The sequence below is a fragment of the Salmo salar genome, chromosome 13 (assembly GCF_965601325.2).
Source record: "Salmo salar chromosome 13, fSalSal1, whole genome shotgun sequence".
Lineage (NCBI taxonomy): Eukaryota > Metazoa > Chordata > Actinopteri > Salmoniformes > Salmonidae > Salmo > Salmo salar.
Window position 1 is genome coordinate 37,805,466 of NC_138303.1, and position 23,023 is coordinate 37,828,488.

The window sequence follows — 23,023 nt, forward strand, 5'->3', positions numbered from 1 at the left end:
AAATGTAAAACCTGTCCAGTGCCCACCTCCTAACCAACGTAGTAAAAGACGTAAGCACGCACACATTGGTGTAGTCTCTCTGTTATCCCTGTGGCAATCTCTGTAGTCCCCTAGAATAATGCAGCCATATGATTGGCCAGGCTGTCAAGCTCGTCATTAGTCTATGTCCAATGACTTCTCTGACGTCTTTACGCTCCAGATGTCCCCGACGAGTTTGTGACGTGTTACAGCTATTCCCATCTCTTTACCCTCGTCCCCCGGTGGGCTGTTCAGGATGAAACGCCTCCCTCCCTCCACCCATCTGATCCTCTTATCTACAAGCAGGCGGCCAAGATGGATGTTGTGAACCAGGTAGGGCTCTGGGATGAAAATCAGCAATATCAAACATTGTTTTCATTTAATTTAAATATCTGATGAGCCATCGTTTGGCACTCCTGCAGAATGCGCACTTTGACACTGTAGCGGTTTGGGGGAAACAATATACCATCATTATAACAGGGCGCGCTGTAATTGTAAAGCCGCGGACCGTTAGTCTGAAATGCAGTGCTTTTAGTGGTCGTCTCATGTGAACGAATTGCCGTGCACTGACCGCAAAACACCGCAATACAGGCGTGATAGATTGCATGTGGTTTAGCCAATTTTGCACCAGCAGTGGACTGGTGCAGTGGAGCGGTTGGCTCATAAATAGACCATGGTCCAAAAGTCCAAAGAATTGAACAAGATACTCTGCGCAATGATTATTTTTTAACAGCATTTCAAAACACGCAGACAAATAGGCTCAACACATCCATGTTATTATTTGAGCTGACATCTATTGGTAGTAGGATATGCAGAGATTATTGCTCTGCACTGCACACAGCCACTGCTATTTAACTAACAGAATCGTTGACTGAATGTGTTGTGAGGGGGTTATTTGTCTCGTAGTCTATCTATTAAGCCTATGTGTTGTGTGCGGGGGAGCCTATGTCAGAGGTGGAAAGGAGAGTGAAAATCAAGAGGAATAGCGACTGACCCTATTTTGTCAATACCGCAATATAAGACGTGGTGCGTCTCTAAATGTAGCAAGGTTTATTATAGGCCTATCAATTTGTTAGGGGCGGCAGACCTACCGGGGGTTAAAAGTAAAATATTGCGAGGTGAATCGATAGGCTATGGCTTCAGCGTGGGGCTCACAGACGGACACACCGCCTTCATTTGCGACTGATGGGGCGCAATCACCCGCACATGGCAAGGGTTTACAAATTATAGCAAAAACTAAGGGCCCACCCCGGTGACTTGAGCTTTTAGTTGTGTCTCAATTCCTAGTAGAGTGCTTGTCAGTCAAGCGTTGGGGAACAGAGAAACGTGTGTGATAAGCAGCTTTGCCTAATTCTAATACTGGCAGTCTATCTCTCCCTCCCTCCCTCTCTCGCTCTGTCTCTCCTTCCCTCTCCCTCGTCTCCCCTAAACGATGTGTGCTTTGTCACCCGGCCTGTCGCGCCCCAAGTAAAACAATACAATTACTGTAGCGTACTAGCCTTTTGTGATGACCATGCGAACAAATGACAGCATGAGAAAGATGATCGTATCACCGCTCCCGAAAGATACATTGAAAATAATTGACAGGTGCAAACTGTGGGGTAACAACATATATGCTGACAATTCATGTAGGCGACAGTAGGCATACACACTACAAGCATCCAAACGATTATTCGAGTCTGTCAGATAACCTGTGTCCTCTCATTCGAGTGTTTTAATTTGTATAGAATCTAAGCTTTTCGACAAATTCTGAAGACAATGTTGATTTCTGTGTTGATAGTTGGTGGCCACCGGGCAGTTCACCATAATCAAACAGCCTTTGGGATTTATGAAAATCCTACAATGGGTAAGTTACCGTTTTCATACAATGTTTCATTATTTGGTTTATGATGGGAGTGAGCGTGTGAGATGTCAAAGTGCGCGCACGTATCCTTTCTGCGCGCATGCGTGGGTATGGAAGTCCACGGAGAGTATTACGTAGGACTATTGCATGCATAAAATCTCACTGTGATGGTTTCAACCAATACACTTAAAAGCTATAAATGATAGGCCAATATATTATGCTGTAGGTAGGCCCTGTTATAGTCATGTTGTGTCTCTGTACCGTGTCAGAACGTGTCCTTCTGTCACGCAGAGGTCAGAAAAAGCTACGTGAAGCTTTGTGCTCGTGACGACACACAGGCAGCGCGAGGCGGATGACACTGCCCATCCTCCCACTCGTTGCTGCTACTCGGTCACCACCGGCAAGCAGGACTCTTGAAAGCTCGATGTCGTTTCAGTTATACCATGTTACTGTAATTCGATCATGGTAACTGTTCCAAATCTCTGTTCAAATCATCCAGCCCACTGTTTCTGTCTCCTCTCCTGTGGAGTTTGTTGTGTAGCCTATCTGATCCACCGTATGGTTCTCACCTTAACCGTTTGACCTGTAATCTATCTTGTGACCATATTTCATGCATTTAGGTGTAGTTACTATAGTTGCTTCTTTACAAGTTGTGTAGTTGCTCACTCCTAGGGCTAATCACATAGTGTTACCTTTTATTTTTAAATACAATTTCATGTTTTGGAAGTGGCACATAAAGATTAAGTATAGGCCTACACCTAACTTAAACCTGGCCATTGACATTGCTGCAGCATCCCCCTGAAACAGGCACTGTCCACTGTCAGGGGTTCTGAAATGTCAAATCGCAGGTTTTAATTGACCGCTATCCATGGTGCTGAATCTGAATCTCCGCTGTAAGTGCTATTTGCTTACCTTTACAAGTCTGTTTACCTTTACAATTCTTCATGTTACAAAATCACCACAATGCTCTATATTATACATCTCGACTATTTGTTGTATTGTGCTGCAGCATGACAATCTTTGATGGACAATTGATGATGAATCTGTGATAAAGCATTCCACAGGCCGATATCACAAAATGTACTTGGCATGCACATCAATTCATGATCTCTTTTTTCTCTTTATTCAGTAACACTGGAGGTACAGGGTGACCCTTCTGCCAAAGTGTTTTGTGCCAAGGGCTAGATGTATTCCTCTATGAAGATAGGCTCTCTCAATTCTACAAAGAAGAGTCTCATTGAATCTCACCGAGTCTCCCTCTCAGAATAATGATGTAACGCGGGAATTACTGTAATCATTTGGACAAAATATGAATGTACTGTGTACTATGTACGCAATTTGTAATTAGGAACACCTCTCCAACACTTTACCACTTCTTTCTCAACTATTTGTTATTACAGCATAAGAACTAGCACACACACACACAAACACACACACACATGCTGACGATACACAGCTATTACTCACCACTTACTCACACACACTGTCGCTAAACAGAACAATGTATGCCCTCATTGAGGAAGGTAAAAGTAATGACATCGCTTCCTTCCATGTTCCATTTTGACTCACTTTGGTAGAACGCCATGACAATTGGTTGATTGAAAGAATAGGATGAATATATGAGAAGACACATAGACCTACATACACAAAGCAACATCAGGTTATCAGCAGAAGATACCCAAACAATGTTCTACTCTAATTCACAGCAGGACAGAATAACACAGGGCAGCAGAGACTGAGAGGACAAATCTGACAGCATGACTTTGTCTGTAGTCCTTCCCCGGGGGACTGCTAGTGCTTGAACATCACATTGCTGCTTCTCTGGGTCACATGGTTAACAAACCTCCATGGATGCAGCAGCACACAGGCAGAAGTCCAGAGCATTCTACCCATTTACAAGTCACATGTAGCTCCTAGGTTGCATTACATTCATTGACGATAGGTCTAGCTAAAATCTCGGAAACCTGGAACTAAAATCTTGCGTAGTTGCACCAGATGCTTGGCTATGTTCTGGGGGTAGATGTATAGGAAAAGATAAGTCTCCACAACCCCTAAACCGAAATTCTCAGCCCCCCCCCCCCCCCCCCCCCCACCTTCCAAATACGTTCCGGTTCAAATCATTGCTTGAAATCCCGCCCCCACTTTCAGCACCACTGTCACCGAATCCTGACACGTCCAACTAACCAGTGACGGAAAACCAAAGCACCGGAACTACTGTGACCTTACCATACTATATATTACGTAGTCTATCCACGACAGATTAGCCTACCTATAATCATGTGTCATGTCAGTTCATTCATATGGCAATACAGTACCTGTACAGTACAGACACACACCTTGCTGTTCCTGATTTTCTGCGTGTGTGATGGATTTGAAGGTCACATGGGTGTTTTTGGTTTGAATTATTAATCTTCTGAAAGCAGAAGTCCTAGGGTGTTGCCCTCTGTAGTACAGCGAGATAAATGGACTGTCACTATTGCCTAGATTCTTCTTATGTGTAGTACGGAAAATATATGTTTGTGCTTTAGGATCCTCAACCCTGTTTTGTGTTTCTTTGAGAATGAATCAATGATGAAACATGCCTATGCTATGTGTGTGTGTGTATGTATGTATGTATGTATGTAGTGTGTGTGTGTGTGTGTGTGTGTGTGTGTGTGTGTGTGTGTGTGTGTGTGTGTGTGTGTGTGTGTGTGTGTGTGTTTGTGTGTGTGTGTGTATGTATGTATGTATGTATGTGTGTGTGTGTGTGTGTGTGTGTGTGTGTGTGTGTGTGTGTATGTATGTATGTATGTATGTATGTGTGTCAGTGTGTGTGTGTGTGTGTGTGTGTGTGTGTGTGTGTGTGTGTGTGTGTGTGTGTGTGTGTGTGTGTGTGTGTGTGTGTGTATGTATGTATGTATGTATGTATGTATGTATGTGTGTGTGTGTGTGTGTGTGTGTGTGTGTGTGTGTGTGTGTGTGTGTGTGTGTGTGTGTGTGTGTGTGTGTATGACTCATTGCTGTTGTACTCTCTCTTGGGAGCTGTGTGCTGACGAAGCCTAGTTTTGATGGATGATGGGAGACACATCGAAATCTCCCCAAACAAACTTAAAGCTGTATAGAGAGTGGTTAACCACTGTGTCTACCATAACAACACCCTGCCCCAGGTTATGCTTGTGAAAGAGGGTTATTGTGTCTTGACCTGGAATTGACAGTTAACTGCTCAATTTACATATTTGCTTTAGTGATTCACTCAGTGCATCATGTACTGTAAGAACAGTTTTCATACTGTGTGGTCAATACATTGACAGAGCTGGACTTCAGTTGAACTATCCATTGAATTGATAATAATGTATCCCTCAGATCTGTAACACTTTAGCCAGTACAGATGAACAGTTCATCAAATGGCTACCTGGACTATTTGCATTTACCCCCTTTTTTGACACTGCTGCTACTCACTGTTTATTATCTATGTATAGTCACTTTACCCCTACCTATATGTACATATGACCTCAATTACTTAGACTAACCTGAATCCCTGAACATTGATTTGGTATTGGTACCCCCTGTATATAGCTTCGTTATTGTTTTTTTACTTTGGTTTATTTAGAAAATATTTTCTCGCTCTGCACTGTTGGTTAAGGGCTTGTCAGTAAGCATTTCACTGTAAGGTCTACACCTGTTATATTAGGCGGATGTGAGAAATATAATGTGACTTGATTTGAGTATTCTATTACAGGTGTTGCTCATCAAAACTGCTGATTGTAGGAGTGTATAGTGTGAGGAGTTTATATGTTAAAGCTTTGCAGACTTATTGCCAGGGCTTTCTGCCCACTCCACTGCCCCTTGCTTAGAGGAGGTGTGATTGGTTGAAGCTGTTAGTTCCATCACACTTTGGGTTCCTGCCAAACTCTGCAGCAGAAATAAGCTTGAGAGCATACATACAGTACTTACATGTTGATGGCTAGACTTGTGGTCCTACAACGTCCATTTATACTCATGTATTAATCAATGTATTAACGTCAGTTATCCATTTACCCACGTTTATTTAGGAATATCAGTGGTTTCAGTCTTGTCTGACTCAGCTATAAAATCTGATGAGCAGGTATTTATAAACATTGCTGATTTTAACTCAGAGAGTGTGTGTACTCGTTTGTTTTTTTGGGGGGGTCAAATCAAATCAAATTTTATTAGTCACATGCGCAGAATACAACAGGTGTAGATCTTCCAATTAAATGCTTACTTACAAGCCCTTAACCAACAATGCAGTTTAAATAAAAAATAAATAAAAAATACAAATAAGATTAAGAAATAAACGTAACAAGTAATTAAAGAGCAGCAGTAAAATAACAATAGCGAGACTATAGACGGGGGGGTACCGGTAGAGAGTCAATGTGCGGGGGCACCGGTTAGTCGAGGTAATTGAGGTAATATATACATGTAGGTAGAGTTATTGAAGTGACTATGCATAGATGATAACAACAGAGAGTAGCAACAGAGTAGTAGTGTAAAAGTGGGGGAGGGGGCAATGCAAATAGTCTGGACAGCCATTTGATTAGATGTTCAGGAGTCTTATGGCTTGGGGGTAGAAGCTGTTTAGAAGCCTCTTGGACCTAGACTTGGCGCTCTGGTATTGCTTGCCGTGCGGTAGCAGAGAGAACAATCTATGATTAGGGTGACTGGAGTCTTTGACAATTTTCAGGGCCTTCCTCTGACACCGCCTGGTATAGAGGCCCTGGATGGCAGGAAGCTTTGCCCCAGTGATGTACTGGGCCGTACGCACTACCCTCTGTAGTGCCTTGCAGTTGGAGGCCGAGCAGTTGCCATACCAGGCAGTGATGCAACCAGTCAGGATGCTCTCGATGGTGCAGCTGAAGAACCTTTTGAGGATCTGAGGACCCATGCCAAATCTTTTCAGTCTCCTGAGGGAGAATAGGTTTTGTCGTGCCCTCTTCACGACTGTCTTGGTGTGCTTGGACCATGTTAGTTTGTTGGTGATGTGGACACAAAGGAACTTGAATCTCTCAACTGTCACGGCTGTCGTAGGAAGGAGCGGACCAAAGTGCAGCGTGATTATCGTTCCACATTTTTATTAAACTGTGAAACTATGCAATACATATAAATAAACTGAATAACAAAACAACAAACCGTGACGCAGAGGTGAAACATACACTAACTCAAAGACAATCTCCCACAAACCCAGGTGGGAAAAACACCTACTTAATTATGATCTCCAATTAGAGACAACGAGGACCACATGCCTCTAATTGGAGATCATCCCAAACAAACCCCAACATAGAAATACAAAACTAGAACATAACAACATAGAAAAACTATACTAGAAAACCCCCCTGTCACATGACATCAACCTGCTCCTCTAGAGCCCCATCGATGAGAATGGGGGCGTGCTCGGTCATCTTTTTCCTATAGTCCACAATCATCTCCTTTGTCTTGATCATGTTGAGGGAGAGGTTGTCCTGGCAGCACACAGCCAGCTCTCTCACCTCCTCCCTGTAGGCAGTCCCGTCATTGTCGGTGATCAGGCCTACCACTGTTGTGTCATTGGCAAACTTAATGATGGTGTTGGAGTTGTGCCTGGCCGTGCAGTCATAAGTGAATAGGGAGTACATTTACATTTACGTCATTTAGCAGACGCTCTTATCCAGAGCGACTTACAAATTACAGGAGGGAACTGAGTACGCACCCCTGAGGGGACCCTCTGTTGAGGATCAGCGTGGCAGATGTGTTGTTACCTACCATTACCACCTGGGGACGGCCCGTCAGGAAGTCCAGGATCCAGTTGCAGAGGGAGGTGTTCAGTCCCAGGGTCCTTAGCTTATTAATGAGCTTTGAGGGCACTATAGTGTTGAATGCTGAGCCGTAGTCAATGAATAGCATTCTCACATAGGTGTTCCTTTTGTCCAGGTGGGAAAGGGCAGTGTGGAGTGCAATAGAGATTGCATCATCTGTGGATCTGTTAGGGGGGTAAGCAAATTGGAGTGGGTCTAGGGTTTCTGGGATAATGGTGTTGATGTGAGCCATGACCAACCTTTCAAAGCACTTCATGGCTACAGACGTGAGTGCTATGGGTCGGTAGTCATTTAGGCAGGTTACCTTAGTGTACTTGGGCACATGGACTATGGTGGTCTGCTTGAAACATGTTGGTATTACAGACTCGGACAGGGAGAGGTTGAAAATGCCAGTGAAGATACTTGCCAGTTGGTCAGCGCATGCTCGCAGTACACATCCTGGTCATCCATTTGGCCCTGCGGCCTTGTGAATGTTGACCTTTTTAAAGGTCTTACTCACATCTGCTGCGGACAACGTGATCACAGTCTTGCGGAACTGCTGGTGCTCTCCTGCATGTTTCAGTGTTGTTTGCATCGAAGCGAGCATAGAAGTAGTTTAGCTCATCTGATAGGCTTGTGTCACTGGGCAGCTCTCTGCTGTGCTTCACTTTGTAGTCTGTAATGGTTTGCAAGCCCTGCCACATCCGACAAGTGTTAGAGCCGGTGTAGTACGATTCAATCTTAGTCCTGTATTGACGCTTTGCCTGTTTGATGGTTTGTCGGAGGGCATAGTGGGATATTATCAGCTTTAATATTGTCAGTTTTAATATTGCAGATAGATTGTGGCTTCCATCAATATAATTGTCTGCATAACTTCCAATCCCCCATATATACAGTACCTATAAGGGCACAAGGCGAGACCCATATGCAGCCACAGGAGGCAGATGGTTGAGTTCCGATATTTATTATAACATAAGGGGTAGGCAAAAGGCAGGTCGGGTACAGGCGAGAGTTCATAAACCAGATCAGAGTCCAAACAGTACAGGGCGTTAGACAGTCTCGAGGTCAGGACAAGGTAACCAGGTCTGAGTCCTAACAGTACAAGGCGTTAGGCAGGCTCGAGGTCAGGGCAGGAAGAATGGTCAGGCAGGCGGGTTCTCTGTCAGGACAGGCAAGGGCCAAAACCAAGAGGACTTGGAAAAACAGAGACTGGGAAAAATAGGAGCTAGGAGACAAATGCTGGTTGATTTGGCAAACAAGACGAACTGGCACAGAGTGACAGAAAACACAGGGATAAATACACTGGGGATGATGAACGACACCTGGAGGGGGTGGAGACAAGCACAAGGACAGGTGAAACAGATCAGGGCGTGACAGTACCAGTCAAAAGTTTGGACACACCTACTCATTCAAGGGTTTTTCTTTATTTTCACTATTTTCTACATTGTAGAATACTAGTGAAGACATCAAAACTATGAAATAACATATGGAATCATTTAGTAACCAAAAAAGTGTTAAACAAATCAAAATATTTTAGATTTTATTTTAGATTTTAGATTCTTCAAAGCAGCCACCCTTTGCATTGATGACAGCTTTGCACACTCTTGACATTCTCTCAACCAGCTTCACCTGGAATGCTTTTCCAACAGTCTTGAAGGAGTTCCCACATATGCTGAGCACTTGTTGGCTGCTTTTTCTTCACTCTGTGGTCCAACTCATCCCAAACCATCTCAATTGAGTTGAGGTTGGGTGGTTGTGGAGGCCAGGTCAACTGATGCAGCACTCCAGCACGCTCTTTCTTGGTCAAATAGAGCTTACACAGCCTGTAGGTGTGTTGGGTCATTGTCCTGTTGAAAAACAAATGATAGTCCCACGAAGTGCAAACCAGATGGGATGGCGTATCGCTGCAGAATGCTGTGGTAGCCATGCTGGTTAAGTGTGTCTTGAATTCTAAATAAATCACAGACAGTGTCCCCAGCAAAGCACCCTCACACCATCACACCTCCTCCTCCAGGCTTCATGGTGGGAACCACACATGCAGAGATCATCCGTTCACTTACTCTGCGTCTCACAAAGACACGGTGGTTGGAACCCAAAATCTCAAATTTGGACTCATCAGACCAAAGGACAGATTTCCACCGGTCTAATGTCCAATGCTCGTGTTTCTTAGCCCAATCAAGTCTCTCCTTCTTATTGGTGTGCTTTAGTAGTGGTTTCTTTGCAGCAATTTGACCATGAAGGCCTGATTCACACAATTTCCTCTGAACAGTTGATGTTGGGATGTCTGTTACTTGAACTCTGTGAAACATTTATTTTGGGCTGTAATTTCTGAGGTTGGTAACTGTAATGAACTTACCCTCTGCAGCAAAGTTAACTCTGGGTCTTCCTTTCCTGTGGTGGTCATCATGAGAGCCAGTTTAATCATAGTGCTTGATGGTTTCTGCGACTGCACTTGAAGAAAGTTTTGACATTTTCCGGATTGACTGACCTTCATGTCTTAAAGTAATGATAGACTGTCATTTCTCTTTGCTTATTTGAGATGTTCTTGACATAATATTGACTTGGTCTTTTACCAAATAGGGCTATCTACTGTATATCACCCCTACCTTGTCACAAATTTTGACTGGTACGGTATACATTTCTTTAAAATATATTTCCCTTTATTATTTTCCCCTAACCCTACCACCCCTCTCCTAATTGGAGTAAACTAATGGACAACAATTCTTAGGCTTCTACTTCCAGCTTATACATACTGTATACATTTTACGGACACAGTATATTTTACAATAGTTATCTTTTGTTTGTTTTAAGTCCCATACTACAACTACACTCAACACCTCCCATCTATCTCTGAAGACCATCCAGTTTTGATTGACCCCAAGCATACTTCCAAAGTTGTGGCAAAATGGCTTAAGGACAACAAAGTCAAGGTATTGGAGTGGCCATCACAAAGCCTGACCTCAAACCTATAGAAAATTTGTGGGCAGAACTGAAAAAACATGTGCGAGCAAGGAGGCCACAAACCGGACTCAGTTACACCAGCTCTGTCAGGAGGAATGGGCCAAAATTCACCCAACTTATTGTGGGAAGCTTGTGGAAGGCTACCCGAAACGTTTGACCCGAGTTAAACAATTTAAAGGCAATGCTACCAAATACTAATTGAGTGTATGTAAACTTCTGACCCACTGGGAATGTGATGAAAGAAATAAAAGCTGAAATAAATCATTCTCTCTACTATTATTCTGACATTTCACATTCTTAAAATAAAGTGGTGATCTTAACTGGCCTAAGACGGGACATTTTTACGAGGATTAAATGTCAGGAATTGTGAAAAACTGAGTTTAAATGTATTTGGCTAAGGTGTATGTCAACTTCCGACTTCAACTGTATGTTTAACTGTGTTGTTTCACAAAAGTTCTGAACCTACAGTATATACATTTTACGGACGCAGTATACTTTACATTAGTTATCTTGTTATTTTTAGTCCCACCCTTCAGCTCCACTCATCCCCTCCCATCTATCTCTGAACATCATCCAGTTTTGATTTCTATTTGCTATATATATTTCAACTGTGCTGTGATGTTGAACCTTTCTATTTTTATAAAAAAATGTACCCCCTTTTTCTCCCCAATTTCGTGATATCCAATTACTGTCATGATTGTCGTAAGGAGTGGACCAAAACGCAGTGGAAAAATGTATACTCATCTTCTTTTTTATTTGAAGAAGGAAAAACAAAATAAACACGTATACAAAAACAAACGACTCCAAACAGTCCCGTCAGGTGCAACAAACACTAAACCAGGAAATAACTACCCACAAACCCCCATAGAACAAACACCGCTATAAATAGGACCTTCAATCAGAGGCAACGAGAAGCAGCTGCTTCCAATTGAAGGTCAACCCAATAAACACCACATAGAAATAGACCAACTAGAAATAACATAGAAATACACTAACATAGAACATAACACAAACAACCCTGAAACACCCTAAACAAACACCCCCTGCCACGCCCTGACCAAACTACAATAACAAACAGCCCCTTTACTGGTCAGGACGTGACAGTACCCCCCCCCCCCCCCCCAAAGGTGCAGACCCCGGATGCACATTAAACAAAAAAAAATAAACAAAATTAACCCCAACACAAAAATAATCCCCTAACTAAAGGGAGGGAAGGGAGGGTGACCACCGTCACCGACGGTTCTTGTGCTACACCCCCCCTCCCCAACCTCCTACTACAGAGGTGGCTCAGGCTCCGGCGTTACTCCCCAACCTAACCTGTCCACCCCCGCTAACTGCTTATTATCATTTACCCCTCCCGAAGTCTCTCGACTAAGGCGCATCGCTGGAGACCTCTGGCTGATGTGCGTCGCTGGAGACCTCGGACTGATGCGTGTCACTGGAGACCTCGGGCTGATGTGCATCGCTGGGAGCTCCGGACCGGAGGGCCGACTCTGGGAGCTCCGGACCGGAGGGCCGTCTCTGGGAGCTCTGGACCGGAGGGCCGTCTCTGGGAGCTCCGGACCGGAGGGCCGTCTCTGGGAGCTCCGGACTGGAGGGCCGTCTCTGCTGGCTCCGGACTGTGGGCCGTCTCTGCTGGCTCCGGACTGTGGGCCGTCTCTGCTGGCTCCGGACTGTGGGCCATCTCTAGACGGGGCACTGTCGCCGTAAGCTCCGGACGGGGCACTGTCACCAGAAGCTCTGGACGGGGAACTGTCACCGGAAGCTCTGGACGGGGAACTGTCACCGGAAGCTCTGGACGGGGAACTGTCACCGGAAGCTCTGGATGGGGAACTGTCGTCGGAAGCTCTGGATGGGGAACTGTCGTCGGAAGCTCTGGATGGGGAACTGTCGTCGGAAGCTCTGGATGGGGAACTGTCGTCGGAAGCTCTGGATGGGGAACTGTCGTCGGAAGCTCTGGATGGGGAACTGTCGTCGGAAGCTCTGGACGGGGACTGCGCACTGAAGGCCTGATGCGTGGGACTGGCTTAGGAGGTGCCAGACTAGGGACACGCACCACAGGGCTAGTGCGAGGAGCAGGAGCAGGACAAACTGGACTGGGCTGACACACTGGAGGCCTGGTGCGTGGGGCTGGTACTGGAGGTACCAGACTGGAGACACGCACCCCAAGGCTAGTGCGAGGAGCGGGAACTGGATACACTGGGTCATGAGTAGGCACCGGCGGTCTGGAGAGCACCGCCTGCACAACCCATCATGGCTGGATGGTAACAGTAGCCCTGCACGTGCGGAGTGCTGGCACAGGGCGAACTGGGCTGTGCAGAGGCCTGATGGCTGCCGTGCGTAGAGCAGGTGTAGGGTAGCCTGGGCCTAGGAGGTGCACTGGTGGCCAGATGTGCTGTGCAGGCATACTCCTACCCGGCTGGATGCCCACTCTAGCACGGCACTTGCGAGGAACTGGGATCGCTCGCACCGGACTGTGCGTGCGCATGGGCGAGATCGTGCGCACTTCCGCATACACCGGTGCTCTCATGATCCGTTGCTCCCCATGAAAAGCACGGGGAGTTGGCTTAGGTCTATTACCTGACCTAGCCACTCTCCCCGTGTGCCCCCCCCAAAACATTTCTTGGGGCTGCCTCTCGCACTTGCCAATCGGCGTGTATAACACCTCGTAATGGCGCCTTTCCGCCTTGCCTGCCTCCAGCTCCTCCTTAGGGCGCTGGTACTCCCCAGCCTGGTGCCAAGGTCCTGCCCTGTCCAGGATCTCCTCCCATGTCCATGAATCCTTATATTCCTCCTGCTGCTCTTTCCTCCGCTGCTTGGTCCGTTTGTGGTGGGTAGTTCTGTCACGATTGTCGTAAGGAGTGGACCAAAACGCAGCGGGAAAATGTATACTCATCTTCTTTTTTATTTGAAAAAGGAAAAACAAAATAAACACGCATAGAAAAATAAACGAGTCCAAACAGGTGCAACAAACACTAAACCAGGAAATAACTACCCACAAACCCCCATAGAACAAACACCCCTATAAATAGGACCTTCAATCAGAGGCAACGAGAAGCAGCTGCCTCCAATTGAAGGTCAACCCAATAAACACCAAATAGACCAACTAGAAATAACATAGAAATACACGAACATAGAACATAACCCAAACACCCTAAACAAACACCCCCTGCCACGCCCTGACCAAACTACAATAACAAACAGCCCCTTTACTGGTCAGGACGTGACAATTACGATCTTGTCTCGTAAACTCCCCAAAGGACTAGGGAGAGGCCAAGGTCGAGTCATGCGTCCTGCAATACATGACTTGCCAAATCACGCTTCTTAACACCCACTCGCTTAACCCGGAAGCTGCACCAATGTGTATGAGGAAACACTGTTCATCCCCCCCCGGCCAAAGCCTCTCCTATCCCGGACAACTAACCCGGATCGAACCCCAGGCTGTAGTGACGCCGCAACACTGCTAAGCAGTGCCTTAGACTGCTGCGCCACTCGGGAGGCCCAGTTCTGAACCTTTCTTTTTTCATAGTTTCTACAGATTTTAAATTAAAGATAAACATTTTTGCTGAAAGTGTTATTATAATATTGATCGATTGACTATTACTTTTCAAATCACCCAGCAGTGCTAATTTCAGAGTTATGTTGCATTTCTTCATCCATTCCTGAACCTGCAACCAAAAACAAGCTGCATTTGGACAGCACCAAAACAAATGATCTAATGAGTCTGTCTCTTCATAGCAAAATCTGCAGAGCTGGGATGGTTGTATCCCCCATATATATAACATTATATTGGTTGCAAGAATTTTGTATAATCATTTAAATGTAAAAACTCTTACGTTTTGAATACAGTGTCGTTGTGTGTATCAGTTCATAAAACCATATGCCATGGAATCGGTACATTGAAAATCTCTACCCAACTTTTTTGCAATCTATATGGCACAGCTGTACATATTTTGGTCCTTAAATGAAACTGGTATACTTTTTTATTTATCACAATTTTCTTTCATTTTGGGTAGAGTAGACATTTCCATATATTATGGTTAGCTGCATGTGTGACATACTCGTATTTGTTTTATGCATGTGTGCGTGTGTTTGTGCATGTTTGAATAGTGGTAGTGAATTTATGTGAGCGCACAGCAACATGTCAGTGGAAACCTCCCTGTGCCCACTCCACCCTCTATGCTCTATGTTGCCAATAGCGTTACCATAGTATCTGACACTGTGTGCAGCCTGCCTCTCCGTCTCTCTTTCTTTAACATCTTTCCATTCATTGCTTTGCCCTTTTTTTTAACCTCAACCTCTTGTTAGTGAAACCATAGTCAAATTGGTAACACTTAACATTAAGGTGTATGGTATAAAGGATTTATAAAGGCTTTACAAGTAGTTACATTAAACACATAACATATTGGTTGAATTTTTGCGCTGCACCGGCAATAATAACAGCAATAACAGTGTGGTAATGCTTGTTGCAACCAGAAAATCAGTGTGAACAGACAAAGCATCTTAATTAACCAGGCCAAGAAGTTCTTGTTTGTTGCAGATCATAGAAAATGATCATCATCTATGTTACTGTGTATGCTAGACTACAATCTTACAAGAGGATCATTTGGCAAACGTTGTGAATTTAGAGTAACTATGTTGAAGGATGTGGGAGAGCTAAGTATCCTGGTGCTAGATCTGCATGTTCCTCATACAAAAAGTAGCATCCTCTCCCCTCACAGTCCTCTACAATCATTATTAAAACCTGTTAATAAGGAGAGGAAGTGGAGGAGGTGTGACTGTGTTAGTGCTGTAGATAAAAATGAGACAAGGAAATAAGTTATGTGAACCATCTGTACAGTTTTTCATCAATAGAGAAGTGTGGATGAATCTGTGTATATTTGAAGGCTCGACGAAGCCATGTTGAAATATATTCTGAGTATTTACAGCAATGTATTCCAGAGTATGAGAGCAGGTTGGTATACAGATATGTGCATTTGTCCGTGTGTGTGTATTTTTGCAGCTGCGCACACATGCGTCCATGACTGTGTGTGAGTGTGTGTGTACAGTAGCCCTGTGCAGCGTCCTTTAGTGACAGATGGAGGAGCACCTCTGTCAGATTAATAGCCGTATTTTCCATCCAATCGGATCTGGCCTGCAGGGAAGGGAGGGTGTGGTAAAAATAGCTGGCTTTCTAATCTCCTATGTGTGAGAGTGTGTCTATGTGCACGCTCGTGTGTGTAAGAGAGTGGATAAGCGTTCACGTGCACAAGCGCTGGGTTACAGTACTTTAGTACTGTAGTAATGTAGCCTGATACATAGAGTAGATCATAACTTATTTGGTACAACAGATAGTACATCCATATCAACCAAACATGTTATTTTACATTTCTTGTATTTTCTTAATACCTCAAGTGCACAACTTTAGGTGTCGGAGTAACCATGGCAACAGGTGTAGCTCTGTAACCTGGCGATATAGCTACATTGATTTGCACTCTGGGTGCCTTTGTCAACAGCCTGCTGTGATTAGTGGAACATTGGAGTGCAGAAGACACAGCAGGTGGTGAAACCTCAGTGTCAGCTTCTTCAGTAACAGTAGACCTTTAGCGGGGGTTGCCATTATACTGCATGGACTTTCCTTTCATCAACACCTATTTCAGACCAAACTCAATCTCCAAAGAATCATTCCAGTATTAGTGCAATTTAATACATGTATTTTGCTTCTCCCCACATTTCTCATTTAATAGATGTATTTTGCTTCTCCCCACGTCTCATTCTTACAACACTATTCTTTCCCATTCCTTTGATCTCACTACTACTGTAAATTGTTCGGCCCCTTCTCTTTCACTTCCCTTTTACTTCGACGTCCTGTCTCTAACTCTTCTCATCTTCTCTTCCCCCCTCTGTATCTTTCAGATCTTTGCTATCTTTGCTTTCTCGACATGCGGCAGCTACTCTGGCATGTTCAAGATGAGTGTGGAGTGTAAAAACCGGTCAGAGAGTGACCTGAGCATTGAGGTGGAGTTTGAGTATCCATTCAGGTCAGTATGCCCAAATCAGTCACACGTAGCCCCCTGAACCCGCACAAATATGGTTTGTCTGTTATTTTTACAGTACCACTGGGCTGCAAACGTCACGGATGGAATATTAATCTATATTAAACTATATTAACCCAATTTGACGTCTCTCTTCCCCTCTCTCTCTCTCTCTCTCCTCTCTCTCTCTCTCTCTCTCTCTCTCTCTCTCTCTCTCTCTCTCTCTCTGATTCCCATCTTCTCTGTCTTCCTCGGTCCCTTGTCCTTACCAGGCTACATCAGGTGTACTTCGATGCCCCAACCTGTAAGGGGGAAAGCCCTGAGCGTCTGTTCCTGATAGGAGACTACTCCTCCTCAGCTGAGTTCTTTGTCACCGTCGGTGTCTTCTCCTTCCTCTACTCCATGGCAGCCCTTTCTGTGTACGTTTTCATTCTGGAGAAATACCGTGAAGGCTGCAAGGGAGCCCAGATTGTGAGTTTGTCTTTCGATCTTCTTGTATCTAGTAGACATCTTCCATACCATATTCCACTACCTCTGCTACTATTATTAATATCCTAGTAATGATAATGATGTTAATGCTGACGACAATGATGAGATTGATTACGTTTCTGTTGAGGATTTGAGATTGATGATGATGTATGTTGCTAATGATTTATAACTTGATGCTCCTCAGGACTTCGTTGTGACGTCTGTGTTCACCTTCTTCTGGCTGGTGGCTTCTTCTGCCTGGGCTAAAGGTTTGTCGGATGTGAAGGCAGCCACCGACCCAGACAAGGTCCTCTTACTGATCGAGGCATGCGACGAACCGGAGAACCGCTGCCGTGAAGTCCACGACCCTGTCGTCTCTGGTCTCAACACATCTGTGGTAAGTTTTTCAGGAATGGTGTATTTAGTAAAAGTGCTGACTGCTGAGGATATGACAGAAAAAACTTGTACTACAACATATTGACTTCTTCTTCTTCTTTTTTCAATTCATCCCCCAGGCGTTTGGCTTCCTGAACCTGATCCTGTGGGGAGGAAACCTGTGGTTTGTGTTCAAAGAGACCGGCTGGATGGCAGCCTTCGGAGGCACGTATGCACCTTCCCAGGAGAAGGCGCCTGCTCCAGAGTCCTTTGGCCAGGAAGGCTATGGGCAAGAGGGCTATGCACAGCAGGGGGACGCCTATGCCGGCACCCAGGGAGGCTACCAGCCTGACTATGGCCAGGGCGGCTACACCGAGGGAGGAGGAGACTATCAGCAGGGGGGATACGAACAGCAGCCCACCTCCTTCGCCAATCAGATGTGAGCTGGTCCACCCTACAGCATCTGGAAGCTGGTGAGTGTCAGTACATATGTTGGAGCAACACTGAGAATACCGAGGTAAACGACTGAGAAATACTGTATTAATGTTACTCTTCCAAAGGGAATACAGACTGTGGCTTTATGACATCTTCATAAGCTTTATGTATACATTAGTTGTAATTGATCTTTCTCCCTCTCTTGCTCTCCTTCTCTCGCTCTCTCGCTCTCTCGCTCGCTCTCTCTCCCTCTCTCTCTCTCTCTCGCTCTCTCTCTCTCTCTTCAGGGCCACCCTGTGATTTAGGAGTGTGGTGCCTGACCACCATCCACAATTCCACACTCCTCTGTTTGTCTGTTTGTGCATCTATGAGTTGACAAGAGGAGGGAGGGATGGAAGAAGGTGAGGTTTTGGGAGGGGAATTTAGCAACACCGTGTCCGTTTGGGTTATTTTGGTGAGGGGGAAATGGGTCCTTACAGTAACATGCTGTTTCTTCTGTTGATGTATTTAACTGTAGAAGACAACAGGGGGTTTTCCATTTGATCATGTGAGGAAAAACTTGAATACAATATAAAAAGAACTACAAAGATCAATCTTATAAGGGAATAACACTTAAATGGACAATAATGGTAGTAGTATTTAACTTGGGAGAATGTATTTGTCTGTGCTGTGTAAATATCAACATATTAATATATACATATATGTACACAGTTGAATAATTGTGCACTCCATATTAGTTGTTATACAACAAATGTAGAGCACAGAGTTATTCAATTGTATTTACTTCAGTTCTGTTTAGGTCACATAGTTCAACCCTCATCGTGCTCTAATATTTATGTTGTGTGTTTATTTTATTTCTCCATATTCATTTTTATTTCTCATTTTGATGTTTTTGTTTATCCATTTTCAGAATAGAGTTACCTCTTTTCTATTTTCTCATTGTGCTTTTTTATTTGTTCAACATTACTGAGCGAGTTTGTGACTGTGACAGCAGTGGAGAGTTGTTAGCAGTGATTTATGTGTTTAACATAGGTTACGTTCATTACAACTTGTGTTCATTGCCATTTATGTTTTTCCATCGAAATATTACTCAAGCAATGATTTAGCTATGTTTGTTCCAGAGAAACTCTTAAAAGCTGAAATGTAAAAAGTCAAAAATGCATCTAGGATAATGAAAAAGTAGTTAGCATGGTAGCACTTGGTATTTTGCTAATATTATGCTGTTGCTAAAAACTGCTGTACGTAGTGTTCTATCAACACTCTTATTTAGAGATGAGTTGAGGTTGTGAATCAGGGAAGCCAACTGATGTCGAGGGGCATCGTTTTTTTAATTTCTTTGGATTGTAAATGTAGTTTAGAAATCGGCATCCGAAAAATTTGGTCCAGAATCCATTCCTGTTTTTATGTAGTCTAGGGATGAGTCATCAGACAGAGTTAGTCATCATGTTTAATCACCATTTCTAATGCTCGTCTGATCATAATGCATGCAAATATTTACACAGAACTAAATCAGTATGGCACAATTTGCGCCGTTTTCAAGACCATACACAAGCCATAGGAAATAGTTACAGTACTTTTAACATATTAATATAGCCAACTGAGGTGTTCTGAACAATATCTTATTTCCATGTAAAAACATAAATCCTGCATCCCCCACCCCCACAACACCCGTTTACTCTCAAAACAAAGGAGGTTTTGCATGTCTGACTCTTGGACTAAAAGCAGCCTGGAACAAAAGTGAAGGGGGAAAGGCAAGTGGCATATAAGTGTTAGAGCATATTACGTAATATGATGTATGTTTGGCTCATCATAAGATGACAGCACAGAGCAGCTCCGATATATTTCACACATATCACACAGAGTACATGTGCTACAATAATCAGGTTGGCTTACCCGCTGTACTGCCAATCCTCTGTTTGGGTAGAAGAAAAACTGTTTTGCCAAATGGTGACAGGACAGGTGTGTATTGAGCGATAGATTTTGCTTCCATAGTTATCATCACAATGGAAACTGATATTGTTTTTCATTCACATTATTCCGTTATGCAGTTTTGGATTAATTCATTTTTGTATAATTTTTTTTTTTTATCAGGCGGTGTAGAGACACCTGACTTTCTATCTCTCTCTTTCCCTCGCTCTCTCTTTTTCTCTCTCTCTGTAGTTCTTATGCTCAATGAAGTACATATACTCTGTTGTTAGTGGTGAATGATGTCTTGTGATACTCTTTACGCCTTTGGATAGTGCTGTGTTTATTGTGTATGATGTATTCTTATTAGTATTTATGATAATGACTATGACAATATATCCATTCTATTCTTATTCTATGGAATCCATGTGAAACAAAATCAAATAAACTTGAAATTATTCTGTTGAAGGTTAAATGTCTTGTCTATGTCTCTAATCTTAGCGATCATATGTATTGTTTATGCTGTACTATGTTTATTTTTTATTCATTTTTATTTAACCTTTATTTAACTAGGCAAGTCAGTTAAGAACAAATTCCTTTTGACAATGACAGCCTACCAAAAGGCAAAACGCCTCCTGTGGGGACACGGGCTGGGATTAAAAAATGAACTATATATATAAATATAGGACAAAACACACATCACGACAAGAGAGACAACACAACACTACATAAAGAGAGACCTTAGAAAACAACATAGCAAGGCAGCAACACATGACAACACAGCATGGTAGCAACACAACATGATAACAACATGGTAGCAACACAACATGGTAGCAGCACAAAACATGGTACAAACATTATTGGGCACAGACAGCACAAAAGGCAAGAAGGTAGAGACAACAGTACATCACGCAAAGCAGCCACAACTGTTAGTAAGTGTGTCCATGATTGAGTCTTTGAATGAAGTGATTGAGATAAAACTGTTCAGTTTGAGTGTTTGTTGCAGCGTGTTCCAGTCGCTAGCTGCAGGGTACTGAAAAGAGGAGCAACTTAGGGATGTTGTCACATCCTGACCCTAGTAAGATGTCATTTTCTATAGTAGAGTAGGTCAGGGCATGACAGGGGGTGTTTTGTGTTTTTCTATATTTTCTATTTCTATGTCTTAGTTCTAGTTTTTCTATTTCTATGTTGGGGTTGTTTGGGTTGATCTCCAATTGGAGGCAGCTGATCCTCATTGCCTCTAATTGGAGATCATATTTAAGCAGGGGATTTTCTTCCTGGGTTTTGTGGGTAGTTGTTTTCTGTTTAGTGTATGTCACCTGACGGAACTGTTGTCGGTCGTTTTGTTGTTTTGTTAAAGTGTATTCATTAAAATGTAAATATGAGCACTATACACGCTGCGCCTTGGTCCCCTTTATACGACCCACATTACAGATGTGTGTGATTTGGGGACCTTTAACAGAACCTGACTGGCAGAACGGGTGTTTTATGTGGAGGATGAGGGCTGCAGTAGATATCTCAGAAAGGAGGGAGTGAGGCCTAAGAGGGTTTTATAAATAAGCATCAACCAGTGGGTCTTGCGACGGGTATACAGAGATGACCAGTTTACAGAGGAGTATAGAGTGCAGAGATGTGTCCTATAAGGAGCATTGGTGGCAAATCTGATGGCCGAATGGTAAAGATCATCTAGCCTCTCGAGAGCATCCTTACCTGCCGATCTATAAATTATGTATCCGTAATCTAGCATGGGTAGGATGGTCATCTGAATCAGGGTTAGTTTTGCAGCTGGCGTGAAAGAGGAGCGATTACGATAGAGGAAACCGAGTCTAGATTTAACTTTAGCCTGCAGCTTTGATATGTGTTGAGAGAAGGACAGTGTACCATCTAGCCATACTCCCAAGTACTTGTATGAGGTGACTACCTCAAGCTCTAAACCCACAGAGGTAGTAATCACACCTGTGGGGAGAGGGGCATTCTTCTTACCAAACCACATAACCTTTGTTTTGGTGTTCAGAACAAGGTCAAGGGTAGAGAAAGTTTGTTGGACACTAAGAAAGCTTTGTTGTAGAGCATTTAACACAAAATCCGGGGAGGGGCCAGCTGAGTATAAGACTGTATCATCTTCATATAAATGGATGAGAGAGCTTTGTACTGCCTGAGCTATGTTGTTAATGTAAATTGAGAAGAGTGTGGGGCCTAGGATCAGGCCTTGGGGTACTCCCTTGGTGACAGGCAGTGGCTGAGACAGCAGATTTTCTGACTTTATACACTGCACTTATTGAGAGAGCTAGTTAGCAAACCAGGCCAAAGACCCCTCAGAGACACCAATACTCCTTAGCCGGCCCACAAGAATGGAATGGTTTACCGTATCAAAAGCTTTGGCCAAGTCAATAAAAATAGCAGAACAATGTTGCTTAGAATCAAGGGCAATGGTGACATCATTGAGGACCTTTAAGGTTGTAGTGACACATCCCTAACCTGAGCGGAAACCAGATTGCATACCAGAGAGAATACTATAGACATCAAGAAAGCCAGTCAGTTGATTATTGACAAGTTTTTCCAACACTTTTGATAAACAGGGCAAAATAGGAATAGGCATATTAAATCAAATCAAATCAAACTTTATTTGTCACATTCACGAAATAAAACAAGTGTAGACCTTACCGTGAAATGCTTACTTACAAGCCCTTAACCAACAGTGCAGTTAAAGAAGAGTTAAGAAAATATTTACCAAATAGACTAAAGTAAAAAAATTATAATAAAAAGTAACACAATAAGAATAACAATAACGAGGCTATATACAGGGGTACCGGTACCGAGTCAGTGTGCTGGGGTACAGGTTAGTTGAGGTAATTTGCACATGTTGGTAGGGGTGAAGTGACTATGCATAGATAATAAACAGTGAGTTGCAGCAGTGTACAAAAGGGAGGGGGGGGGGTCAATGGAAATAGTCCACTGGCGATTTGATTAATTGTTCAGCAGTCTTATGGCTTTGGGATAGAAGCTGTTGAGGAGCCTTTTGGTCCTAGTCTTGGCGTTCCGGTACCGCTTGCCTTGCGGAAGCAGAGAAAACAGTCTATGACTTGGGTGACTGGAGTCTCTGACAGTTTTATGGGCTTTCCTCTGGCACCACCTATTACATATGTCCTGGATGGCAGGAAACCTGGCCCCAGTGATTTACTGGGCCGTACGCACTACCCTCAGATGCCGAGCAGTTGCCATACCAGGCGGTGATG

The 23,023-nt window shown here is 43.8% G+C and overlaps 1 protein-coding gene across 1 annotated transcript; it reads left to right on the forward strand.

Annotated features, from left to right (window-relative positions):
* The first annotated feature begins 248 nt into the window (after positions 1-248).
* On the forward strand, positions 249-20,262 carry LOC100380661 (synaptophysin). The gene is made up of 7 exons (XM_014136272.3): positions 249-351; positions 1,799-1,864; positions 16,486-16,610; positions 16,877-17,075; positions 17,278-17,469; positions 17,588-17,920; positions 18,170-20,262. The coding sequence occupies exons 1-6, from the start codon at positions 334-336 to the stop codon at positions 17,888-17,890; spliced, it is 903 nt and encodes a 300-aa protein (XP_013991747.1). The 5' UTR covers positions 249-333; the 3' UTR covers positions 17,891-17,920; positions 18,170-20,262.
* Positions 20,263-23,023: the final 2,761 nt, after the last annotated feature.